This window comes from Colias eurytheme, chromosome 24 (genome assembly GCF_061535395.1).
Source record: "Colias eurytheme isolate Ceu_HAF_F1 chromosome 24, ilColEury1 Martin Lab GWU primary, whole genome shotgun sequence".
In the NCBI taxonomy this organism is placed as follows: domain Eukaryota; kingdom Metazoa; phylum Arthropoda; class Insecta; order Lepidoptera; family Pieridae; genus Colias; species Colias eurytheme.
Genome location: NC_143003.1, coordinates 5743029 through 5764845, shown reverse-complemented (window position 1 = coordinate 5764845; position 21817 = coordinate 5743029). Strand labels below are relative to the sequence as shown.

At 30.4% G+C, this 21817-nt stretch overlaps 1 protein-coding gene across 1 annotated transcript in view; it reads right to left on the bottom strand.

The window, feature by feature from the left end:
- Positions 1-10700: 10700 nt before the first annotated feature.
- Positions 10701-21817, bottom strand: part of FoxP (forkhead box transcription factor P) — an 86703-nt gene continuing 75586 nt past the window's right edge. The window contains exons 11-18 of the mRNA XM_090115897.1: positions 21633-21710; positions 20946-21022; positions 19946-20047; positions 19174-19319; positions 14262-14337; positions 13950-14041; positions 13206-13354; positions 10701-12851 (exon numbers count right to left, since the gene is read on the bottom strand). Of these exons, the coding sequence (XP_089972023.1) occupies positions 12697-12851; positions 13206-13354; positions 13950-14041; positions 14262-14337; positions 19174-19319; positions 19946-20047; positions 20946-21022; positions 21633-21710 (875 nt within the window). The 3' untranslated portion in view covers positions 10701-12696. The remainder of the gene's footprint in view (positions 12852-13205; positions 13355-13949; positions 14042-14261; positions 14338-19173; positions 19320-19945; positions 20048-20945; positions 21023-21632; positions 21711-21817) is intronic.

Sequence of the window (21817 nt, the reverse complement as noted above, 5' to 3'; positions counted from 1 at the left end):
GGCAAAAGATCCTTAGTCACAGTCACACTTCGATACGTTATATTGCGAGAACCAACAGCGTTACCGCTTTAAAATTAAAATATGTTGCCAATTAATATTTTAAAAACCTACCAACATCGATACGTTAGGTCAATTTGCTTTCAATTCTACAAAATTTGATATTTTGTTGTTAAACGGAAGGTGTGGTCAAGTTGCCAAGTAAAGGTCAAGTAGCCACATTTGACGGTACATAAAAAACCTAATCTAACAAATTATTCTTCTACTATCTCTAATACGAAACACGTGAAATCGAAAGCCAAACAAAACTCAAGGCTGACCAAAATTAATTTTAAGTGTATGATTAATGGACATATTAAATTAACTATTGTTTCAACTCGCGTTATCTAGGACGAACGAGAAATACTTACACTTGTCGGCGGCATCATGTTCTCAAACTTTGTCTAAATTAAGTTTTCTAACGGCTATAGAAGCGTTTATGACTATGAATGGATTTAAGTTACTATTTTAACAATAAAAATAGTGTAAAAATAATGTTTATATTATCGTGATATTGATGATAATAATATAATCTCTGTCTTTGTAATTTAAAAAAGATGTCTTTTATCTTGTAACTACTTCTTAATACAACAATAGGTATCCCTGCCTATACCTATAGCTTTGTTGATTATTTTTTGTAAAACAATTATTTTGTATTTATTGAAGTGAAACTTCTTAATGGGGGTTGGAAAAAATTTTTTCGTTTTTTTCGTTACGCGTGACATTTTTCCGTTATGCGCCATCTTTTTCTTATCCCTACCACGCGTGATTCGACGTATTTCTGTAAAGTTGCATATAGTAAAATTATTTTTTGAAAAATAAGGTCATAAAGAAGTTTCACTTCTTACGTGTGTACACGTACACGCACACGTTTTTTTTAAGATGTTTCAATAATGTATAAGACAATGCTTTATAATTCATCCCTAAACTACATATTTTTATATCTTATAAGTATCCAAAATTATGTTTATAAATACGATATCTACATATTTAAATAAGAACATGTTTTTCAGGTCTACGCTGAATGCTGATGTCCGAAGGTGACAACAACTTCGACACTGATCTGAGGGCTTAGCTATCCAGCAAGTCCAAGTGCGTGTTGGCAGATACTAATATATGACTATAGAAATATAATAAAATTCTAAAATCAATAAATAGAAATGAGTGAAAGGCACAGTTTGAGAAGCGCTGAGCGTCGCGGTGGTACACCAAATTAACATAACGCACGTCGCAGTCAACCAACTGCGGCCCGCTTTGCAATAGAAAGCTATTATTATAATTTTGTAATTAATTGTATAGTAAATAGTACATTTTTATTTTAGGGGCATCGTATATTCTGATTAAAAGCGAAGATCAATTGAATCAACTAAAACTAAAAAAGTGACTAGATGTTAAGCTAAAATTATTTTTAATTTTTTTCTTAGATTATTTTATAATACTTTTAATTAATATAATGTTTAAATACTCATTCCTACAAATATACTCAAGTTACATATCTTACAACAATTATTACAAAATTTACACACTCAAATCAAAGTACAATCTTTTAATTTGCATACAAATAAAAACATCCTTACATATACATCATATATACACCTCAATTCACATCAAAACCCAATATACACAATTAACCAAAGTATCAATAAAACCGGCCAAGTGCGAGTCGGGCTCGCGCACAAAGGGTTCCGTAGCAGCAAATATAATAAATTACAGTTAAATCAACCTATCTCAAAAACTATAAGAGATACTTTGATCAAACCAAAAATCGTTGAAAGAGTTAATTAGCATGCATCACCTCTATTTTTTTTAGAATTTTATACCCCGTAGTTATAAAAATAGAGGGGGGGGGACATACTTTTTACGACTTTGAGAGCTGATATCTCAAAAACCGTTCACTTTAAGAAAAATGTTTTTTAGAAAACTTTATATCATTTTAAAAGACCTTTCCATTGATACCCCACACGGGTATGTACATCGAAAAAAAAAATTTCATCCCTCAGTTACATGTATGGGGGGCCCCACCCCCAATTCTTTTTTTTACTATTTAGTGTCATATTTTTGTAGCGGTTAATACAACACATATTCCCATCAAATTTCATCACTGTAGTACTTATAGTTTCCGAGTAAATCGGCTGTGACAGACGGACAGACGGACAGACGGACAGACGGACATGACGAAACTATAAGGGTTCCGTTTTTGCCATTTTGGCTACGGAACCCTAAAAATGACCTATCAGAAGCCTTCTTATTATATAGATATAATTTATGCGTTAGAAATATGTGTTTTCTCTAAATTAAACTTACAAACTATATGCGTAAAAATGGGATCATATTATGCCTATAACACTTTAACCTTAACATATTATAAAAATTATGGATAATGTCTTATTAAATAAAATATCGGTTGAAATAGACAACTACTCCAAGACACAATCGTTCACATGCAATCCCGATGAGTCACACCTTTATCTGACAAACAAAGATACTACAAACTTCATTATTACTTTAAATATAAGAAGTGTTTATAAAAATTTTAATGAATTTGAACTATTTTTGAACCGGTGTAACTTGGAACCGATGTTTATTACTCTAACGGAATGCTGGTTGGATAAATACAAAATACCTCCTATACTGAATAACTACAATTCTTTTTGGACTAAAAAAACCCGTAACCAAAATGATGGTATTGTTGTGTACTGTTTAAATCATTTGATTTGTAATGTGGACGAGATGGAATTGTTAGATGGTACATGCCTGATTGTTACGTACAGTAATACCGCAATTATATCAATTTACCGTTCTCCTTCTATAAAATGTATAAATAATTTTCTACTTTCTCTTGAAAATATATTAATTAAGCTAAATAAATTCAAAAATATCTATATTGTTGGAGATATAAACATCGATATTAAACCAGAGAATAATGACCCTAATAGCTCACCTTATCTTGATTTTTTACACGGTCAAGGATTTTTACCCGCTCATTTACTTCCTACAAGGGAAATGAATTGTCTTGACCATATTTTTATGAAATCGGATTATACTGGCACATCTCTCGTCTTTAACACATTTATCACCGACCATAAAGTTGTATTTCTTAACCTAAATTTTAAATCAAATATCAGTATAAATAAAAACATACATAAAATTAACTATGAAGGTGCCATTAGTCATTTATATAATACAGACCTCAGTAAAATTCTCGATATAAAAAATCCCCATTTAGCTGCTGAATATCTCACTACTGCAATCATGAACTCCTTAAAAATAAATACCAAAATTATTTCTCTTTCTCGCAGTCAGAAAATTATTAAACCTTGGATAACTATTGGAATGTTACGATGTATACGTACGCGAGACCGCATGCATTTAAAATTAAAAAAGCAGCCTAATAACATGACCCTAAAATTAACATATTTAAGATATCGAAATTTTTGTAATAAAACTTTAAAAAATTTGAAATTAGCATATGAGAGATCGGAATTCTCAAAAGCAAGCAACAACAATAAGTTAATATGGAACAAATTAAAAGAGATAACTAATTGCAAACAAACGAAAACACCTCCGATTGATTTACTCTCGTGCAACAGTGATCCTAAAATTTCTATTAATAAAGTTAATCACTTCTTTGGTTCGGTTGGGAAAAATCTAGCTGCTAATATTAAACTAAATTCTAATAATAATTTTGGTACTAATTTTCTTGAAAATCAGCTAACTAATCAATCAACATCTATGGTTCTCTTGGAAACAAATGACTTGGAAATCGATGGTATTATAAGTAATTTAAAAGATAGTAGTGCATGTGGTTGGGATGGTATCCCAACCAAGTTCATTAAAAAGGCGAAACACATAATAATTCCTTATTTAACTAATATATTCAATTCATGTATAGCTAAAGGCATATTTCCTAATGTTTTCAAGAAGTCGCTTATTCATCCTGTTTATAAGAGTGGGGACAGAAAAGATGCTAATAATTATAGACCTATCTCTGTGCTCCCTGTCCTTTCGAAAATATTAGAAAAAATTCTTAATAAACAACTTGTTAACTTCTTGGAGAAATATAATCTACTCTCAAACTTCCAATTTGGTTTTCGAAAGGGCAGGTGCACAGAAGATGCAGTTAATCACTTGGTTAATCAAATAGGTAATCATGTCGATAAAAAACAAAAGGTCCTAGGTATCTTTTTAGACTTAAAAAAAGCATTCGACACAGTTTCTGTTCCGATACTTTTGGAGAGGATGGAAAGGTATGGTATTCGTGATGTTCCGTTAAAAATTTTTAAAAACTACCTCGAAAATAGATTTCAGTGTGTTAAAATAAATGATCATCTTAGTGATGACTGTCCTATGTTATTCGGTGTACCGCAGGGAAGTGTGCTCGGCCCAACTCTCTTCTTAATATATATAAACTCTCTCTGTAACTTAAATCTTGCCAATGGCTCAATTATTAGTTTTGCAGATGATACTTCACTTATCTTTCATGGAGAGAGTTGGGCTGAGGCGTGCCTCCACGCGGAGAACGGCATTAGAACTGTTTCAAATTGGTTGCGAAATAGTCTACTCACCTTAAATCTGGAAAAAACTAATTTTATTGCGTTTAGTCCCACTAATAGGCATGACGAAAGATTTTTAAATCCTCTTCCATAATGTGTGTATTCGTTTGCTATACAAGAAAAACCCTATATTTCGGTAATATACTTAAATTTAACGAAGATAAAAGCCATTTTCCAAAAAATATTTATTAACTGTGCCAAAACAGCTCGCAGGTGTCATGGCGTAGGCGTGACGTCACACTTTGGTAAATACGTAATTATTTGAACGCATTGCGAAGAAAATTAAAAAAATATTTATTTAATATGTGTTATAGAAACGAATTTCAAAGTTTATAAGTGGTGTGCAGTATTGCAGTGTGAATCCACATAAAAATAATGCTCAAAAATGTGTTAGTAATTTTTTAAGCGAGAAAATAATAAGAAATGATTGTATAAAGTTGGCGCGGAGAACCCCGAACCATGTATTCGTGAATTTGCAATTATATTTCTGTTCTGAGTCGATAAAGCATACGTGAAACAATAGAAAATAAATAAAAATGCGTATTCTCAACATATTCATAACAACAAAAAACATCTGACGTGAGTTGTTTACTTAAGCGTGACGTCACGCGTGTTTTAGTCAAAATGGCCAACTGCAGTATTTCAATGTTTTATTTTATTGATAATCTCATTAATCTTAATGTTTTTAAGATTTCTAAGTCACTATATGTAATTTATCTATTATACATTTTCCCTTAAAAACACTAATACGATCATTTATGGATACTGTCGTCATGCCTATTCTTCTCAACCACCTAATGATTTTATATTAAAAGTTCACAACTGTGATACATTCAATTCGAAGATATTATGCAATTGTTCTGCTATAAAAATGGTTCCACACATTAAATACCTAGGAGTTATAATCGATAACCTTTGTAAATGGAAGCAACATATTGAACTTATAACCACTAGAGTTCGGAAACTGTCGTGGATTTTTAAAAGACTTAGGGTATTACTGGAACACAATATCATATTTATGGTTTACAAAGCTCTTTGCCACTCAATTATCCAATATTGCATTTCGGTATGGGGTGGCACTTTCAAAACGTCGTTAATAATTCTAGAGAGAGCACAAAGAGGCATTCTCAAGGTCATTCTTCATAAACCTTTTAGATATCCAACTGACCAGCTGTATAGGGAAGCTAAAATTCTGAATGTAAGGCAGACATATATATTGCAAATAACACTTAGACAACATAAAATAACACCTCTTTGTGCTGTCTCTTCTGGTAAGAGAAGAAATGACCTGGTATGCTCTAACCTTATTCCGCGTACTGGTTTCCTTCGTCGCCAATCTTCATACATGAGTATATTTTTATATAAAAAGGTCAATAAAAGCCTTTCTATACACAGTCTTACCTTAGTAAAATGTAAAAAGAAGGTTACAGAGTGGTTGCTGACCCAGAATTATTCAGATACTGAACAATACATAGTTCAAATAAAAATTTAGCAAACCTCTATCTATGGCCACTACATCCACTCACGCGCTAACACACTCATACACACATACATTCACACACACACACACACACACTCATACATACACACACGCTCACACATGCTTACAAACACGCGCACTCATTCAAACACGCACGCACAACATATGAGTATATCTACTAAACTTGAGTAAAAAATGTATAATTTAAATTTTATTTTGTATAATTTTGTATAAAAATAGCTAAATTACTTACCTAAATCATTATTTAAGTTAATATTATGCTATAGTTCTGTTATTATTGTGTCATTAAGGAAGGTGGACCCCAAAATACAGGCTGTCCTAGTTTGGGGTCCAAATGTTACATGTTTGTACCTAACCCACAAATTGATCAATAAATGATTTTTATTTTATTTTTATTTTATTTTATTTTATTTTGTATATCTTTTTATAATATAGGTAGTTGCGTAAGAAGGAAATAAAAGCTTTTGTAGATGTATACAAATTAAAATAATATAACGGCCTTACTAATAAAAAGTTAAACAATGGATAAATTTCTACCATTTTCTACCATAGCTGTGTCCTGCTCTTGCTCACATGAAACGTCAATCATAAAAACAAGACAGGTTATTGCAATAACTAATCCATTGCAAAGCGAATGGGTAACATTTTATTAGTAAGACAGTAAGTTTACTTTACGATTTCAGGTATTTTGATGCATAAGTATTCAAGAGACAGTATCTATAGATATTATGTGACGTAGGCATATTAACATACCTACCTGAATGTTTCCTGAAACTAGCATAACTCTATCCCATCCTATTTAATTTATTGTATGTTTAACTACTTTGTAAACATACAAGAAATTGGATTTTTACAACCTATGCATATTTGTAATTGTTTGAATCTACGCTGAGTCTATAACTGCTTATGCATTAGCTCTAGTGTGAAACTTACTTTACAATTTAATCTTTCTGTAATCATATTTAAGTTATCTATTAGAATAATATGGTAAGTACCTACATATTATATAAGAAAATGTTCATTTTAACGTTATTCCACTCGCCTTGAGCTTCCAAAAAAGTTATTTCATTTTCAGTAAAAAACATATCAATTTCTAAAAAGTTTTTTCCTTTTTTTTCAGAAGCGGGCCGACACTTGGTATCATAAAGCGGTAAAGCACACGCGCACATGTCGAAGGCAAGATATAAATACGATAATGTTGAACGTAATTGTGCCACACGCCTCTAAGATATGGAAAAAACCTTTGATTATAAATAAACTTTCTTTGAAAGATATGATTGTTTTTTTTTAATTATCCCTTTTGAACGCGTTTCTAGTGTTTATGTTAGTTCTCAATAAAATATATGTGGATTTTTAGGTTAATGTTCTCCATGCTAGTCTTGAATGTCTGGTAATATTTTTGCAATTGTGAATGCAATTTGGCAATATGCTAGTGCTAAACGAGAACTAAGTTCTTTGGAGCCTTTCCAAAATTCAGGATTTTCTGTCAGTATTTTTTTTAACCAATGATATATATATACGTAGATATATAGTTAGGCTTATAGTTAGGTAATTAGGTATACCTGTTTATTAACCGACTTTTAGCATTGTGGTCAATGAGCTTTATAATCAGAAGGTACTTATTGATTTTAGCAATTTAATTTACTTTTTAGACCTTTTTCTTATACTTATAGGTACCTACTCTTAATAAATATGATGATGAATCAATCAGAAACATATTTTTTCATGTGCTTAAATCACAATTGATATTTAGAACACAGGTATGAATATTAGTATGTTTTACCTAATTAGTAATTACCTATATTTTCCCCATGATATAATATGCGGTTTTTCAGGTAACTACATCTCTACATAACGACTTATGAATAGCAATTTACAGTTATGTGACAGTTAAAAAGGCTCGATGCAGTCTACGGCTATTTTTTTCGGTTTTTAGATACTAGTTAGTTCTTTTTTAGTTTCATAAAATTATGTTTACGAATTCATAATTCTGCCTGTAGCAAATCGCAACTACGTCCTCACAAAATGTCATGTTTTACTGAGTAAGATTTCATATACTTAATGCCTGAAAAAACTATATATAAAAGCGCGGTTTATCAATAACCCAATCGTCTAGGAATTATCTATCTAACTTAAAACACAAGAAAAAGATTTCTCACGTGTGTCGCATGACAAAATCATAATAATAAACATATGCTCCACCATTACTCATCCCTTTCAGAAACGAAAAAATATATACACATTAAACTACAAAATACTAAATTAACCCCTAAGTCTCCATTTCGAATCGGAATGACACTTTTTTAGAAAAAAAATCTTAACCCATTCGTAGACATGTGCGTGGAAAAAAAACGTGTTTTTTATTTCAGAAGAGTTCAGTAACCAGATCGGTATTAAATATACAGTTATTTTAGATTTTTTGTCGATTCACTGGTTTTGTAGATACGTACGCGCAGTGTTATAATTAAGAGCCACATGTCAGCGTAGGGATGGTAGTGATGTGCTACTTATCGACAGTTAGATAAAATTTTGTTTGTTTTTTTTTCGGTTTCATTATTTTAAGGTGGTATATCTACTGATACTCTGTTATATTTATTTAAGATTTTTTTCTTCTATTTTATCGACGTCATGTTTAGCAGGTAAAAATTGTATTATAAGAGCAGTTTTAATTTTTGTAGTTTAAAACAATCTGTGATGAAAATTTTAATTCTCAAATTAAATTGTTTAAACCATAAACAATATTACTAACAGTAACAATAGTACTAACAGTCTACACTCTACAAGAAAGATAGGTATATATATTATATATGTATTATATTTAATTAGGTACCTAAACTGTGTCAAAGTGGGTTTTGCAAAATAAAACACCAATGAAAAAACTTAATCCAAAGTTATTACCATACATATAAAACATTTAACAAAATAATATGCAAATAAAATGTTCTACTACTACAACATTCTATAGCTCTACATATTTAAATTTTCTATCGATATTCATACACAGGAACGTCACTAATGCACTTGTTCTGGCCATAAATCAAGCGCGCTTGCGTTTGCAGGGCGGCATATTGATGAAATTATTCTATGAAAAAGAATTTCATAAAAAATATTTCAATCCATTCATCTATTGCTTTCACTTTTAAGAATAATAAAGATTTTTCAGTTTGTAGTTGTTGATTCAGTAGCAAATTTATTAGGTAACTTTTTTTAATTAGTCTATCGTTATAGAAGAGATAATATAGATGAAAATCGGCGGTAGGGTCCTAACCTTATAGACATAAGGTATGTACTTAGGTAAAAATATTTTAATATTTTTAAAATTGCTTCCATATATTTTATCAAATAAATAGGCTTCGGCCAGCGACTTCGCGCATGTGTAGACTGTAGAGCATAGCCAAGCATAATAATAGTATTATAATATTATGTTCAATTACATATTGTGTATGTGATGTTTAGGAATATCAAATTTTGTCTAGCAATTTGTAAATTTGTTTAAACTAAAGCATTTACAGTATAAGTAGGAAGCATGATGACATTGAAAAGCGAAAATAACTAATACCTACCTAATCAAGGAACAGTCAGAAATACTAAGAATTGCTGACGAACCAAACACGTGCCTAAATTTGTAAAATAAAAGTGTGAACACGTCATTTTATAGTAATCCATCGTTTTGGTTATGTTTATTAACTCAGGCCCCGGAATCACAGACACAATAGAAAATCTATTGTGTCGTGGACCGATCGGGCCGTTCGGGGCTCAATGGGTTATGTATAGTTCTGTTTAATTTATTATATGTTTAGATCTGTCTAGACTCTAGTATAATAAAAACAAACGCCTTAGAACATTTTTACACCTCACAAACACAAAGCTGTAACAAAACTAAAGAAAAAGCTTTTCGTAGCTTAGGTTTTAATTTTTAGTACCCTAGGTCTTTAACTTAATAATTGATGGTAAGTAGATTTAAGTAGTCAAAGAAAACTTGTATGTTGCTGTAGGTTGGTTTCTGAACCGAAATGTCTATTGTCTATGTTTTATTATTATCGTATAAAAAAAGGATATATCTATCGAAATTTTCACATTTGGAAAATTACTTAAATTTCACTTGAAATAAAATTATATATATAAATATAAATCGAATTATCATTAAAATATTACAACATAGAAGAAGTGTATGATTCATATCACATGTTTTCCGAGATGTAACACTTAAGAGACGCAATAAAACGACAGACGTATCCGCTCTTCACATTGTTTAGACTTTGTGGAATTTTATTCATAAGTACTTGGAATAGGGATTTATTATTAAACAGTCGAAAAATTAATTGACTTTGTCATACCTTTGAATTCTTATTTTACACGTCTGTGTAAAAAGTTTTTTTTTATAGTTAATATATTATATGCCCGCATCTTCATATTCAATTAAAACTTCGGATAAAAAACTAATATACGGTAGGTAGTTAATACAAACCTTTTTCTCCATAATATGATCTCATGTGCCAGCAATATCTAGGAAAATGAATACCTCCTAAATAATTCCTGTAGGGCGTGGGCTGTAAAGGGTTAACTGTTTACAACACCAGGTAATAAAACAACACATTATTTGTAATAATTTGGTTTAATACAACACTAATTAAGTATTTAATATTAAGTTTAATTTACAAATGATCAATGAACGACGAAACCGCGATAGGTAACGAGACTAAAACATCAGATAATCCTAGTTATAATCTACATAAAATGCCTATTTGGTACGAAACGGCTTATAATAGCTAGAAACTGGCATTTGTCTTTTATCACTTAGGAAAATGAAACCCTAAAATATACACGGAATACAGTGGAAAATAAATTATCTAAATAATAATATTGTACGGAATCAATTCCTCGATAATCGTTTGTACTGAAATAAATGGCGCACACTTTTACCGCCAAAATATTTAAAATTGAAAAGAAACAAAATATAAATAACTTTATATAGTATACAAAAATAAACAAATGTCTGAAATACAATGACATATAGTTTTGTGATACTTACAACAATTATTGCAAATTAAAAAAAAATACAATTCTAAAAGTGACTTACGTTTAAAAACACGTCATTTGTAAAAAAAAAACAACTAAATAATTCTATTTTCCCGTGCCTTTGCAAATAACAAAAATAACTTCAGTAATATAAAATTACTTATTGACATATAAAAATTACATTAATGTAAACAATTACTTCTTATGTATACAATTTGTAAACAAGAATGTAAAAAAAATACTTAATTTTTTTACAAAAAAAAGTGTGCGCTTTGCGGATTTTTTAATGAAATACAACAACAATACTCATAATTGTCTTGTTTAAAAGTGAAAGCCAAAAATCGTCATGTACTATAGTAATAATAATTATTATATTTAATCAATGGTGAAAACTTTGTGCTATATCGAATTTCTACTTTAATTGCCTTCATCAAAGCTGTTCTACTATTACATCTATATATTGTGATATGATTTCCACCCTCTTTATATTTAATATTCGGAAATACCTTAATAAATGCACATCAACCAAAAAATGCACAAAAAAACATATCGCATATCACTAAATACAAATTTTCTAAGTTCCTAAATTCTCTACAACATGAACGATTTAATATGCAATATATGTTAAGTAAACGCTTAAATGAACTTACCTTATCACTTATTATACATCGCATCACGATAAATATGTACACCCTATATATTAAACAGAAAAAAAAAACAAAAAAAAATCATAAAATATTTTCAACAGTACCACGGCAACACTATGGCACGCTTACAAAATAGAATAAAAATAAAAAATGTCAGATCATTTAATCAATTCCGTATACAATGAAAAGTATCAAATGTTACATTAATTGAACTATTGTAAATATTTGAGATCCATATTCCTTGTTAGTAAAGTACGATTTTTTTTAAACTTAAAAAAAAACTGAGTACAGAAATCTAACAAGGAATGCGTCTGTATAACCAACCAAAACGCTATGCGTGAACGTACTAACTTACAAATACAACTACTTATTGTTCTTACTCGTTACAAATAATGATTAAATACTTTTTAAATATTTCAATATTGATATGAACCTTTTAGGGTAGCGCGAATATCCCAATTCGATCCCTAATCTAACAACTAACAATTCAAAATAGCTATAAACTTAATAGAAATAAAACTATAATACTCGATGTCCCGTTAAAACCGGGCGAAAAGAAAAGTTTTTGGTTTATTAACCGCTCATTATGAACACATTTACACCGTGGTCTAAAACTACACCCGTAAATGTACTGTGATATTGCTACGTAAAAAACGAGAAATTGCTTGGAAATTCAAAATTTTCTATAAAATTCGAATTTACGCATAAATTCCGTTAAAAATTCACTTCGATGATTTCTCACTTGGAAATTGGGGGATTCTATAATAATCCCTGGAATAAGATATTACTCGTATATCCATCTACTTATTTGTTGTTGTCGTTTATCTTTTTCTTTTTTTATTGTTTCTCGATCTGTCTATTCATAAATGTCTATGTTTTGATTTTTGTCTGTTTCTGTATTTCGTCTGTCTATTTGTCGTTTCTCTGTCTATTTCTCCGTCTATTTGTCATTTCTCTGTTCATTGAGCGACAGATTCTCTGCTTCGTCCTTAATGTGCGAAAGAGCGCGGTATCTATCTTCAGGACGATACTCGTACGGACTGGTTTCGCTTGAACGGTTGCTCGATGTTTCTTTAGTGGAATTTGAGTAGTCTCCTGTAATATTTATTATTAATTCTTTAAATAAAAATATAATTATAACACAGAATAAATGACAAATTCTTCTAATTTTATACACTGTAGAAGGAAGTAATCTAAATATGGGTTACTGTATTTTAAATGTAACGTAAAAAGAAATAGAATTTCAGTAAACTTTGTTGAAAATTGATATTAAAATTATGAAGTTGTAGGTTCAGTTTTTCAAATGTTTAAACTAGTCGAAAAATAATTAAGTTTGGTAACTAATATTATTAGATACATAAAATTTATTTTTTTACATTCTTTTAGCAAGGGATCAGTTATTAATAACAAGTTAGTTAGAAATTGCATTAGTTATAACAGTTTAATTACCCTTATTAGTATAATCGGAAGCTTGCATCTCATTCTTAAGAGCATAAATATTAGGTTTAATATCCTGTGCCTCGTTGCCGCTGAGATCTTCGGCTTTGACGTCGTGAGACGAACTGCTGTTGCCATAACCGTTCATTATTGGAGGCCGGCTGAAAATAAATAAATAAATATTTCAGGACAATTTTCACACACGGCACGATTTGATCCCATACTAAGCTTTCGCTTGTGTTATGGAAACCGGATGGCTGATAAACATACATATATAATTTTAAATACATACTTATATAGATAATTAACACCCAGACACAGAGCAAACATCTATGTTCATCACACAAATATTTGCCCCGGGTGGGAATCGAACCCACGACCTCTGGCTTTGAAGGCAGGGCCACTACCAACCAAGCCAACCGATCAGTCAAATATAATATAGTATTGATTATAATGAACTACTGTTAAAGTAAAATTAAATGGGACATTTCTTTATTTCCAACAGTGAATTCAGAATTAAACAAATCCGTATTTATTAGAAGATTTTAAGCATTTGAGTGTGATATGCAAAAGCCAAGGTAATTTAGCACATTAGCGTTATATTTCAAGCAATTTTTGGATATGAGGATAGCATTTATTTATTTTAGATATTTTCGTTATAAGGAGCTGAATTAAGCTACTAACAAGAAAAATCTGCTTATCTTTTTTTATAAAAACTAATTATAATAAGTGTGCCAATAAAAGAAAAATATGTACCTATAATCCTCATGCGAAGATTGGTAATCTTCTGTCTGCATCATATGATCATCCGTAGACATGTATGCTAGGTTGCAATCTTCCATCATACCCTGGAATGAAAAGGTCATTTATTTTCCTATCATTTGAAGAATTAATGTGAATATGTATATAAATAACACATAAAAATAAAGAAAGATTTGAACCAGGGTCTCTTACTTTAGTTTCCAATGAAAGACTCTGCTTCCAATCAATCCTCATGATAAAATTTACCTAATGATAAATACTTATAAAATGCTAAAGAACTAGAAATTCAATAATTTATAATAATACCTGAAGATTTCGTTTCAATGCCTCGCTGTAGCCATGAGGGCTTGTCATCATTGGTGGACTTTGAGCACCCATAAACCTGTCAATCAAATATTTCTATGAAATTACCTCAATGCTAAAACAATATGTTATTTTAAATAAATCTTTAGAAATATATTTTAAAACTTTTTTTGAAAACAAATTGATAACTATTGAAAGTATTTTTTAAATTGATTATAAAATTAAATTTATGATTAACTTTTTGACAAATCAAAGAAAAAAATATAAAGATCAGCATACCCCTGGCCTTTTCAAACCTCCATTGACGGAAATGTTCGTCAAATTTAAGTATACTGTGTTTTATGTAAATGTGTACATTGTAAAGTGTATAATTTTGAAATAAACAGTCCAATTATTTGTATCAGTGTCGTTGGTGAATGTGATGTTAATGTTAAATAATAGAAGATAATAAATAGAATAAAAAATAGAAAAAAAGCAAGCAAGAAGATAAAGTAGAAAAAATTACAACTATCATGCGACAAAACGCACAAGCAAAGCGTCAACACTTACCTCTAAGAAAAGGTTAAAAAAACATGCAAGAAAATGGGAACAAAATTTAGAAACACTTAAATCTTACTTGAATATCCAACGACGATCCATCTTACAAACATTTTAAATGCAATAAACATGCATAACAATAAAACAAAACTATTTAGGTATAAGTATAAATACATTTTCTTTTATTCTTTACACATCCCGACATTTTATCTCCGCAGGTGGATAAAGCATGCATAACATATTTATATTCGATTATATTTCGTATGATGTCAGTTATGCATATCATCAGGTTCGGATATAAAAGACTTAATGTTACAATTGCAAAATATTATGATTTAAGCTTAAAATGTACTATAATTCGATCGATATGATGTTAATATCTATTGCAAAACAATTTGTTATAGCTCGGCATTCTAATTTCTAATGATCTACAGAGTGCTGAAACCTATATGGACGACATACTAAAATGTTTACTTGACAATATCTATGTTTCTACTGTGTGCAAAGATTTAAGCACTCTGAAGCTGTGATCGCACATATGAGTCTATATGAACTAACATGACATGTCGGGTATATCTAAGCTTACACATTAATAACACACCCTTACGGAACGGTGAGAAACATCAAACTATTCGTGAACCAAGAATCATCAGTGTGATGAATATTGTTGGTGGATTCGAAAGTTCACGTTAATACTAATGTGGACGCGATCGCCCAACGATTCTTGGAATTGCTGAATTATATATATTCAAAATAGTAATTGATTATTCAACACGAGTTTTGACACTATCAGCTTGTCAATATTCTTATGAAAAAAACGTAATAATTAATTGTAAATCCATTAAAATATAGTCCGAAATCAAACGGGGATTTGTCAGATCGAGAAAAACTTAAATAAAATGAGCACAAAGATTCGTTGGACGGTCGCACGTACTGAGCTGCGCTCTTACTGTGGAGCGTTGGGTCCGGGAGGCGCGGGTTCGTATTTCCTTGGCCGCCCGCGACTAAGGTGCCGTCTCTTCACGAATTCCGCATCGTCCACCATCCAAAAGGAACCGAAGTCATCCTCGTAGCGCACGAAACATTTGTGTAGAGACAGGTTCGTCCGGATTGCATTCTATAATTCATTTCTCTTTAGCAAATGTTATGGTTATTTTGCTAAACCTGTGTTGCCCTTAAAATACAATGTGCTCCAATCTCAGGCCAAGAAATGATTATATAGCGACAGCGATGGGAGCACATTCAGATCGTCGTGGAAATCTGACTCGACATCTTAAAATAATCATGCAGGATGACCCGAGAGACCCCAAGGATAGGACGAATGGGAGTTTGGTTAATAGGCAAGCGAGAAAAATGTTATTCACCGTAGCGCTGAACTCCACGAACACACACAAATAACAAATCCTAAATACAATAGGTCACATTATAATTCACGTATAGAACGAACCGCGATTATAATGCGACTTACAAAATTTCATCCAAAATCAACTACACAAATAATTATAAATTGAAATCTGAAACGAGAAACATTTATTTACATGACAAGAATTATATCTAAGTTAGATAGAAAATAAGAGAAGATTTGATAATAATTAAGGTTTAGTGTGGTACTGTTAAGTGTCGGTATGATAGTTAACGTGTTTTGTGGTATGGGTATTAGTATTCATGATGTGTTGACTTCCAGGCATGGTAATAAAATATAAGTTAGTTACGTGTCACTTGAATGCTAATGTTTAAGTCTTGAATAATGCACCTGTTATTTATTGTAATGTTTCAATTTCATTATTTTTGTAATGTTTCAAATGTTTACTAAATTGTTATAAATATATTAATTTGTTTCGTTTCTTAGAATATGTTTCCATTTGCTTCTTATTGATACGATAACAAGAATTGATGATTGTTATTATTTTTAAATATGTTTACATTGCTTGTGTCTGCATTGAGTTGACTGCTTAAAATTCAATTTATGAATCAATATTTCAAAGAATTTAGGTGTATTATCATAAAGAGGTGCTTATTAATGTTATGTGTGGGGATTTAATAAGTATTTAAAAGTGCTTGCACGTTAAACGAATATTGTTTGCAAGTAATTTGATGTAGAAATATTTGTGTGCTGTTTTTTTATCAGTTTAGCGTCACTGTAATCGTGAGTGAAATAGTGTAATTTTTTCTTGGTCATTTTGAATCAATTTGCGTTTGTGTTTAAGACATTTTGAGCTTTTTGTATTTTATAATAGGAAAATCGTGTTAAATTTGTATGTGTATACGTATAGTGTTATAGGTCTACCAGAATCTGATTGCATATTTATATTTATAAAATAAAAGATTTTCATGTGGCAACTTAATTTGACAACTATCAAATTGTTTGTCAAATTAATTGTCTTCTTCGCAGTTAATGAATAATTTTTAGGATTTTGTCTAAAAAATCTTCCAACATGTCGAAAAAGCGGCTGCGATCCCAAGCAAGAGGTGTTGTTTACAATGTGTATAGAAAAATATTCGATGAAGAAGGGTCAGAAACATAACAATTTTCAATTTTGAAGATTTTATTGCTAAATTTGACTTACCCGTTTTGATACTTTTAATTAAAAATATATATTATAAGTAGGTAACTATAATATTTTTTGTTGATTACAATATAATTTTATGAAAACTTATTACAGGAGTTTCCAATACGGCTATTCGTCAAGTCTAAGCTGTCCAAGTCAACTTTATAATGTGTGTATCTGTTAATACTTACGAAAATAAACATAGTTTTATTTTATTTTTGTTTTATTTTATAAAAAATTATAAGCAATCTAGTTTTGATCTGCATTATCATTATATCCATATTTTGACATGGCACAATGATAATGATTTAAACAAATATATACATAATATAAAACTAATATGTATATTATACAATATAACCTACATAATATTAGTGGATATCTCATTATTAAGTTCAGTATTGTCCACTTATGTAATGTGATTAATGATATTGAGGACAAAATAAAAAATAAGAAGTATCAAGATCGTTCAGTCCATTTTCCCTAGGGTTGCACACTTAAAATTTTGATTTCCCTAATTGCCATCAGATTCTGGTTTACCTATAGTTCAATTTACTTCAGTGTCAGTATAGTCATGGTGATAATATTTCGAAGATATGGTTGAGTTCCAGTATTGTGAATATGTGTGTATTTGTGATTTTGTGTGCTAAATGATAATACTCAACATTAATGTTGATTTTTAATAATATTAGAGTTTAAATTTTGTATAGAAGTTTGTTTATATCTATTTTATTTACTATGTTTACTGGATCAAACATTAGTTTATCATATTGTTTTTGTTGTGGTAGTGGGATATGGTAGTGTGTGTCATCAAAGTGCTTTATGTATAGCATGTACGGCGGGGTGTTGTGTGTTTTAAATGTGATAGTGTGCAAGTTCTAGTTCATTGTATTATGCGTTTTGTGTTGTTTGTCTAATTTCAGTGTGTCTTATATGTATGGTTTGTCAAAGTGTTTCATGTATTGTCCATCAGTCCGAGTGACTCTGTGTGGTACCCCGTTAGGGTGTTTTTTTTTTATCTTACAAAAAAATTAATGACCCAGGCTCCTAATATAGTTGTAAACTGTAAAGTAAAGTGTAAGTGGCAAATTTTATGTTCAAGTTTCATTATTGTGTATATTTTTTTACTGTTTATAGTATGTCATGTATAGTGTAAGTTGGAGGCCAGGCGACGCTGTGCCGTACCCCTCGTGCTGCAGTGATGGTGGCATGTGTTCAAGTTGCATTATTGTACATGTATATATGTGTATATTTTATGCTATATGATATTGCCAAGTCGTTATTGATTTTAATGTTAGTGTTTAGTATTATATCTATTTGATGTTTTGTGTACAGTATAAATTATAATGTAGGCGCGTGTATTTAACGTGATAGTGTACAAGATGTAAGTTATTGTATTATGCATTATGCGTCGTGTGTCATGATCAGTGTGTTTTGCATTCTTTGTTGGTTTATTTTTTAATTAACAGTATATCATGTATAGTCCGTCATGTATAGTATTTGTTGCAGGCCAGGCGACGCTGTCTTTGTATCTTTACTGATTCTAATGTAAGTGTGCCAGTTGGAGTTCTTTGTATTATGTAGTGTGTTGGTTATTATATGCTGTATTCAATGTATTGTGTCAGCTTGGTATTTTATGTACAGTGTGTTCTGTATAGTGTGTGTACTCTGTGTAGCAGGCCAGGCGACGCTATGCCGTACCTCGCGTGATACATCGTCACGTGTTTATGTTTTTGGTGTCATACTGTGCCCATTGTATGTGTACAGTATACAATGTACAGTATGTAATGTATAGTGTAGTTTGCAGGCCAGGCGACGCTGTGCCGTACCCCGCGTGGTGCATAGGCGGTGCATGCGCGGCGCGTTGCGGCCGCCGCTTGTAAAACTCCACCTCGTCTACAGTCCACACCGCGCCCTTAACGTTCTCCACGCGCATGAAGCACTTGTGCAGCGAGAGGTTGTGGCGGACCGCGTTCTGTTTCACGGGCTTGGGTTACGCTTGGATAATTGCTTATAGCTATACGACTTTCGTATACACTGTTATATTTGTCTTAACTAGCATCTGTATGTTTTAGTGCTACGATTTTGTATCACTAAGTTGAGTCTTAACTAGATAATTATGTAAAACTTTATTTTGTATTCATAGTTCAATTCAAAAGAATAAAGTCTGTTATATCTAATATCAATGTGTGTATCTTTATTATTACATTAAACAGAATAGTTTCAATTTAACACAATATCATTATGCATTTTCACTAAGTATAAAAAAATATGCTTTGTATGAAGTTAATACTTTCACAAATATGACATTAACATTATTACATAATTGTAATTTTTAATCTTTCATTATAGTAGGTTTTATTTCAACAAGTGTGATCTAAAGCTAATTAAACCATATAATTTATACAAAATATTAATACTAAAGTTACCTTCATTACAACATCCAGTGAATATTTGATTAAAAATTCAACTCAAATTATTAATAACAGAACAATTATACATATAATATTGTCTCTTACAGTTAATTCTGTATATTTTAACCACTCATTTACAAATATTTACTATAAAGTCGTCTATATATGAAAAATGTTAAGATCTTACCTTCCAAGTGGCTGCATTACGTCTAAAGTAGCAGAAGGTGGTCTGGAACCAGTTGTAAATCTCATTCAAAGTGAGCTGTTTGTCTGGAGATTCTATGATGGCCTGAAAAGTTTAGAAATGTATAGTTTAGTTCTACAACAACCATATGATAACCTTCACGTCTATCCAATTGTTTTTATGCTTGAATCCTACTAATATTTTAAATTAAAAAGTTTGTGAGAATGGTTGTATGTAGGTATGTTTTTTACACGAAAACTATTCGACAAATTTGGATGAAACTTCAAAGTTACATAGTTTCTACATCAGAATAAAACATGATGTATAGAAATACTTGATTTTGACCACGAGTTAAATCGCGGGTGAAACTGTTCTATTCTATGAAAGTCTTTATATCAGAATTATAAAAAATATAGAACCTAATAAAGTTAAACATATTAACGATTTTTTATACGCGATCTATATTCATGTATATCCCACACATAGTATAAATCATAAACTTGTATAAATATGTAGATATGTGTTGCTTGTCCAGACAGACAGACAACTTATAAGGAAATTAATAGATTTAATGTGCTCACAAAATTATTTGCATTTAAATTATCTTCATAATTAAAATAAGTATTATTAAATTCCAGTTATTTGATCGTGTTTGACATCTAAAGTAGGTAAACTTTGACGAACCAATTTAAATGTGTATATATTTTAATCTTATCTCTTTCTAATATTATGAATTTGTTATCACCAACGAATAATTATATACAAGCTTTTTAACACAAAATATAAAAAAAATCTTAAAATTGAAGAATATTTAACGGGTTTTAGCAGTTTGTTAGATATATAACACTCGCGTAAAATCAAACATAAAAAAAATATTACTATAAAAAAACGCTTTTTGTAAAAGATACTGAACCGATTTGGATTGCCAATAATTTTAAGCATAGGAAGATGATACATAAAATTACGAAAAATGATAAAAGATTTTTATAAAAATCAAACATACCTGACGAATCAACGACGCATAAGTAAAAGGCGGACGCACATCAGCGCTCTTGTAAAACTCACGATTCCTTTGTATTTCTGTAATTTGCAAGTTTGCGACTTAAATATAACCATTATAATTATTGTGCTGATAATTTATATTTAACAAATGTACATTTCTAACTTTAATAGATTTTACCTTGTTGAACATCTAATCCAGCTCTTTCGAGCATATATGGAAGACCTTGGGAAAAGGAACACTTTTAAGACCCAATTGAATTTAAAGAAAACTAAAGTCTAAACTATAACAACAAACTAAAACTTATTTCTCGTTTTATTTTTAAAAATTTATTATGGCAATTTTACTCATTAGGTTAAGTACTTTCGATATCAGTTTAAAGTTTTTTGATATCTGTAATAGTTACGGAATAATCGCCTGTGCACACGTAACGATTACACCCTGTACAATTCATGTAAAAGTATAAAAATATAAAATATTATACATTTATAAATGCATTGTCAGTCAATCTAGAACCAAAAATATTTTTAAAAATTTATCCAGTCTTATTTTAAAAGCAACCATTGATTGTGTTTTACTTTTAACTGTATGTGTAGTTAATCCATTTAATTTGAACCGAATTTTTGAAATTATGAATTTAAAATGGAAATTTAATATACATATAAATAAAGCAACTAAATAATATATTACCTCCTGCTATAGCTACACCAGATTTGTCAGACACACGACGCCGTACAGGGCCTGGAGAAGCTCCTTCATTAGCACCCCCTGAAAGGTAAAAGTATTAAAATAAAATAAATAAAGCTTTATTTGATCCATAAGGTACAGTTATAGTTTAAATTACAATTACTATTAATTAAAAAAAAGTATTACTT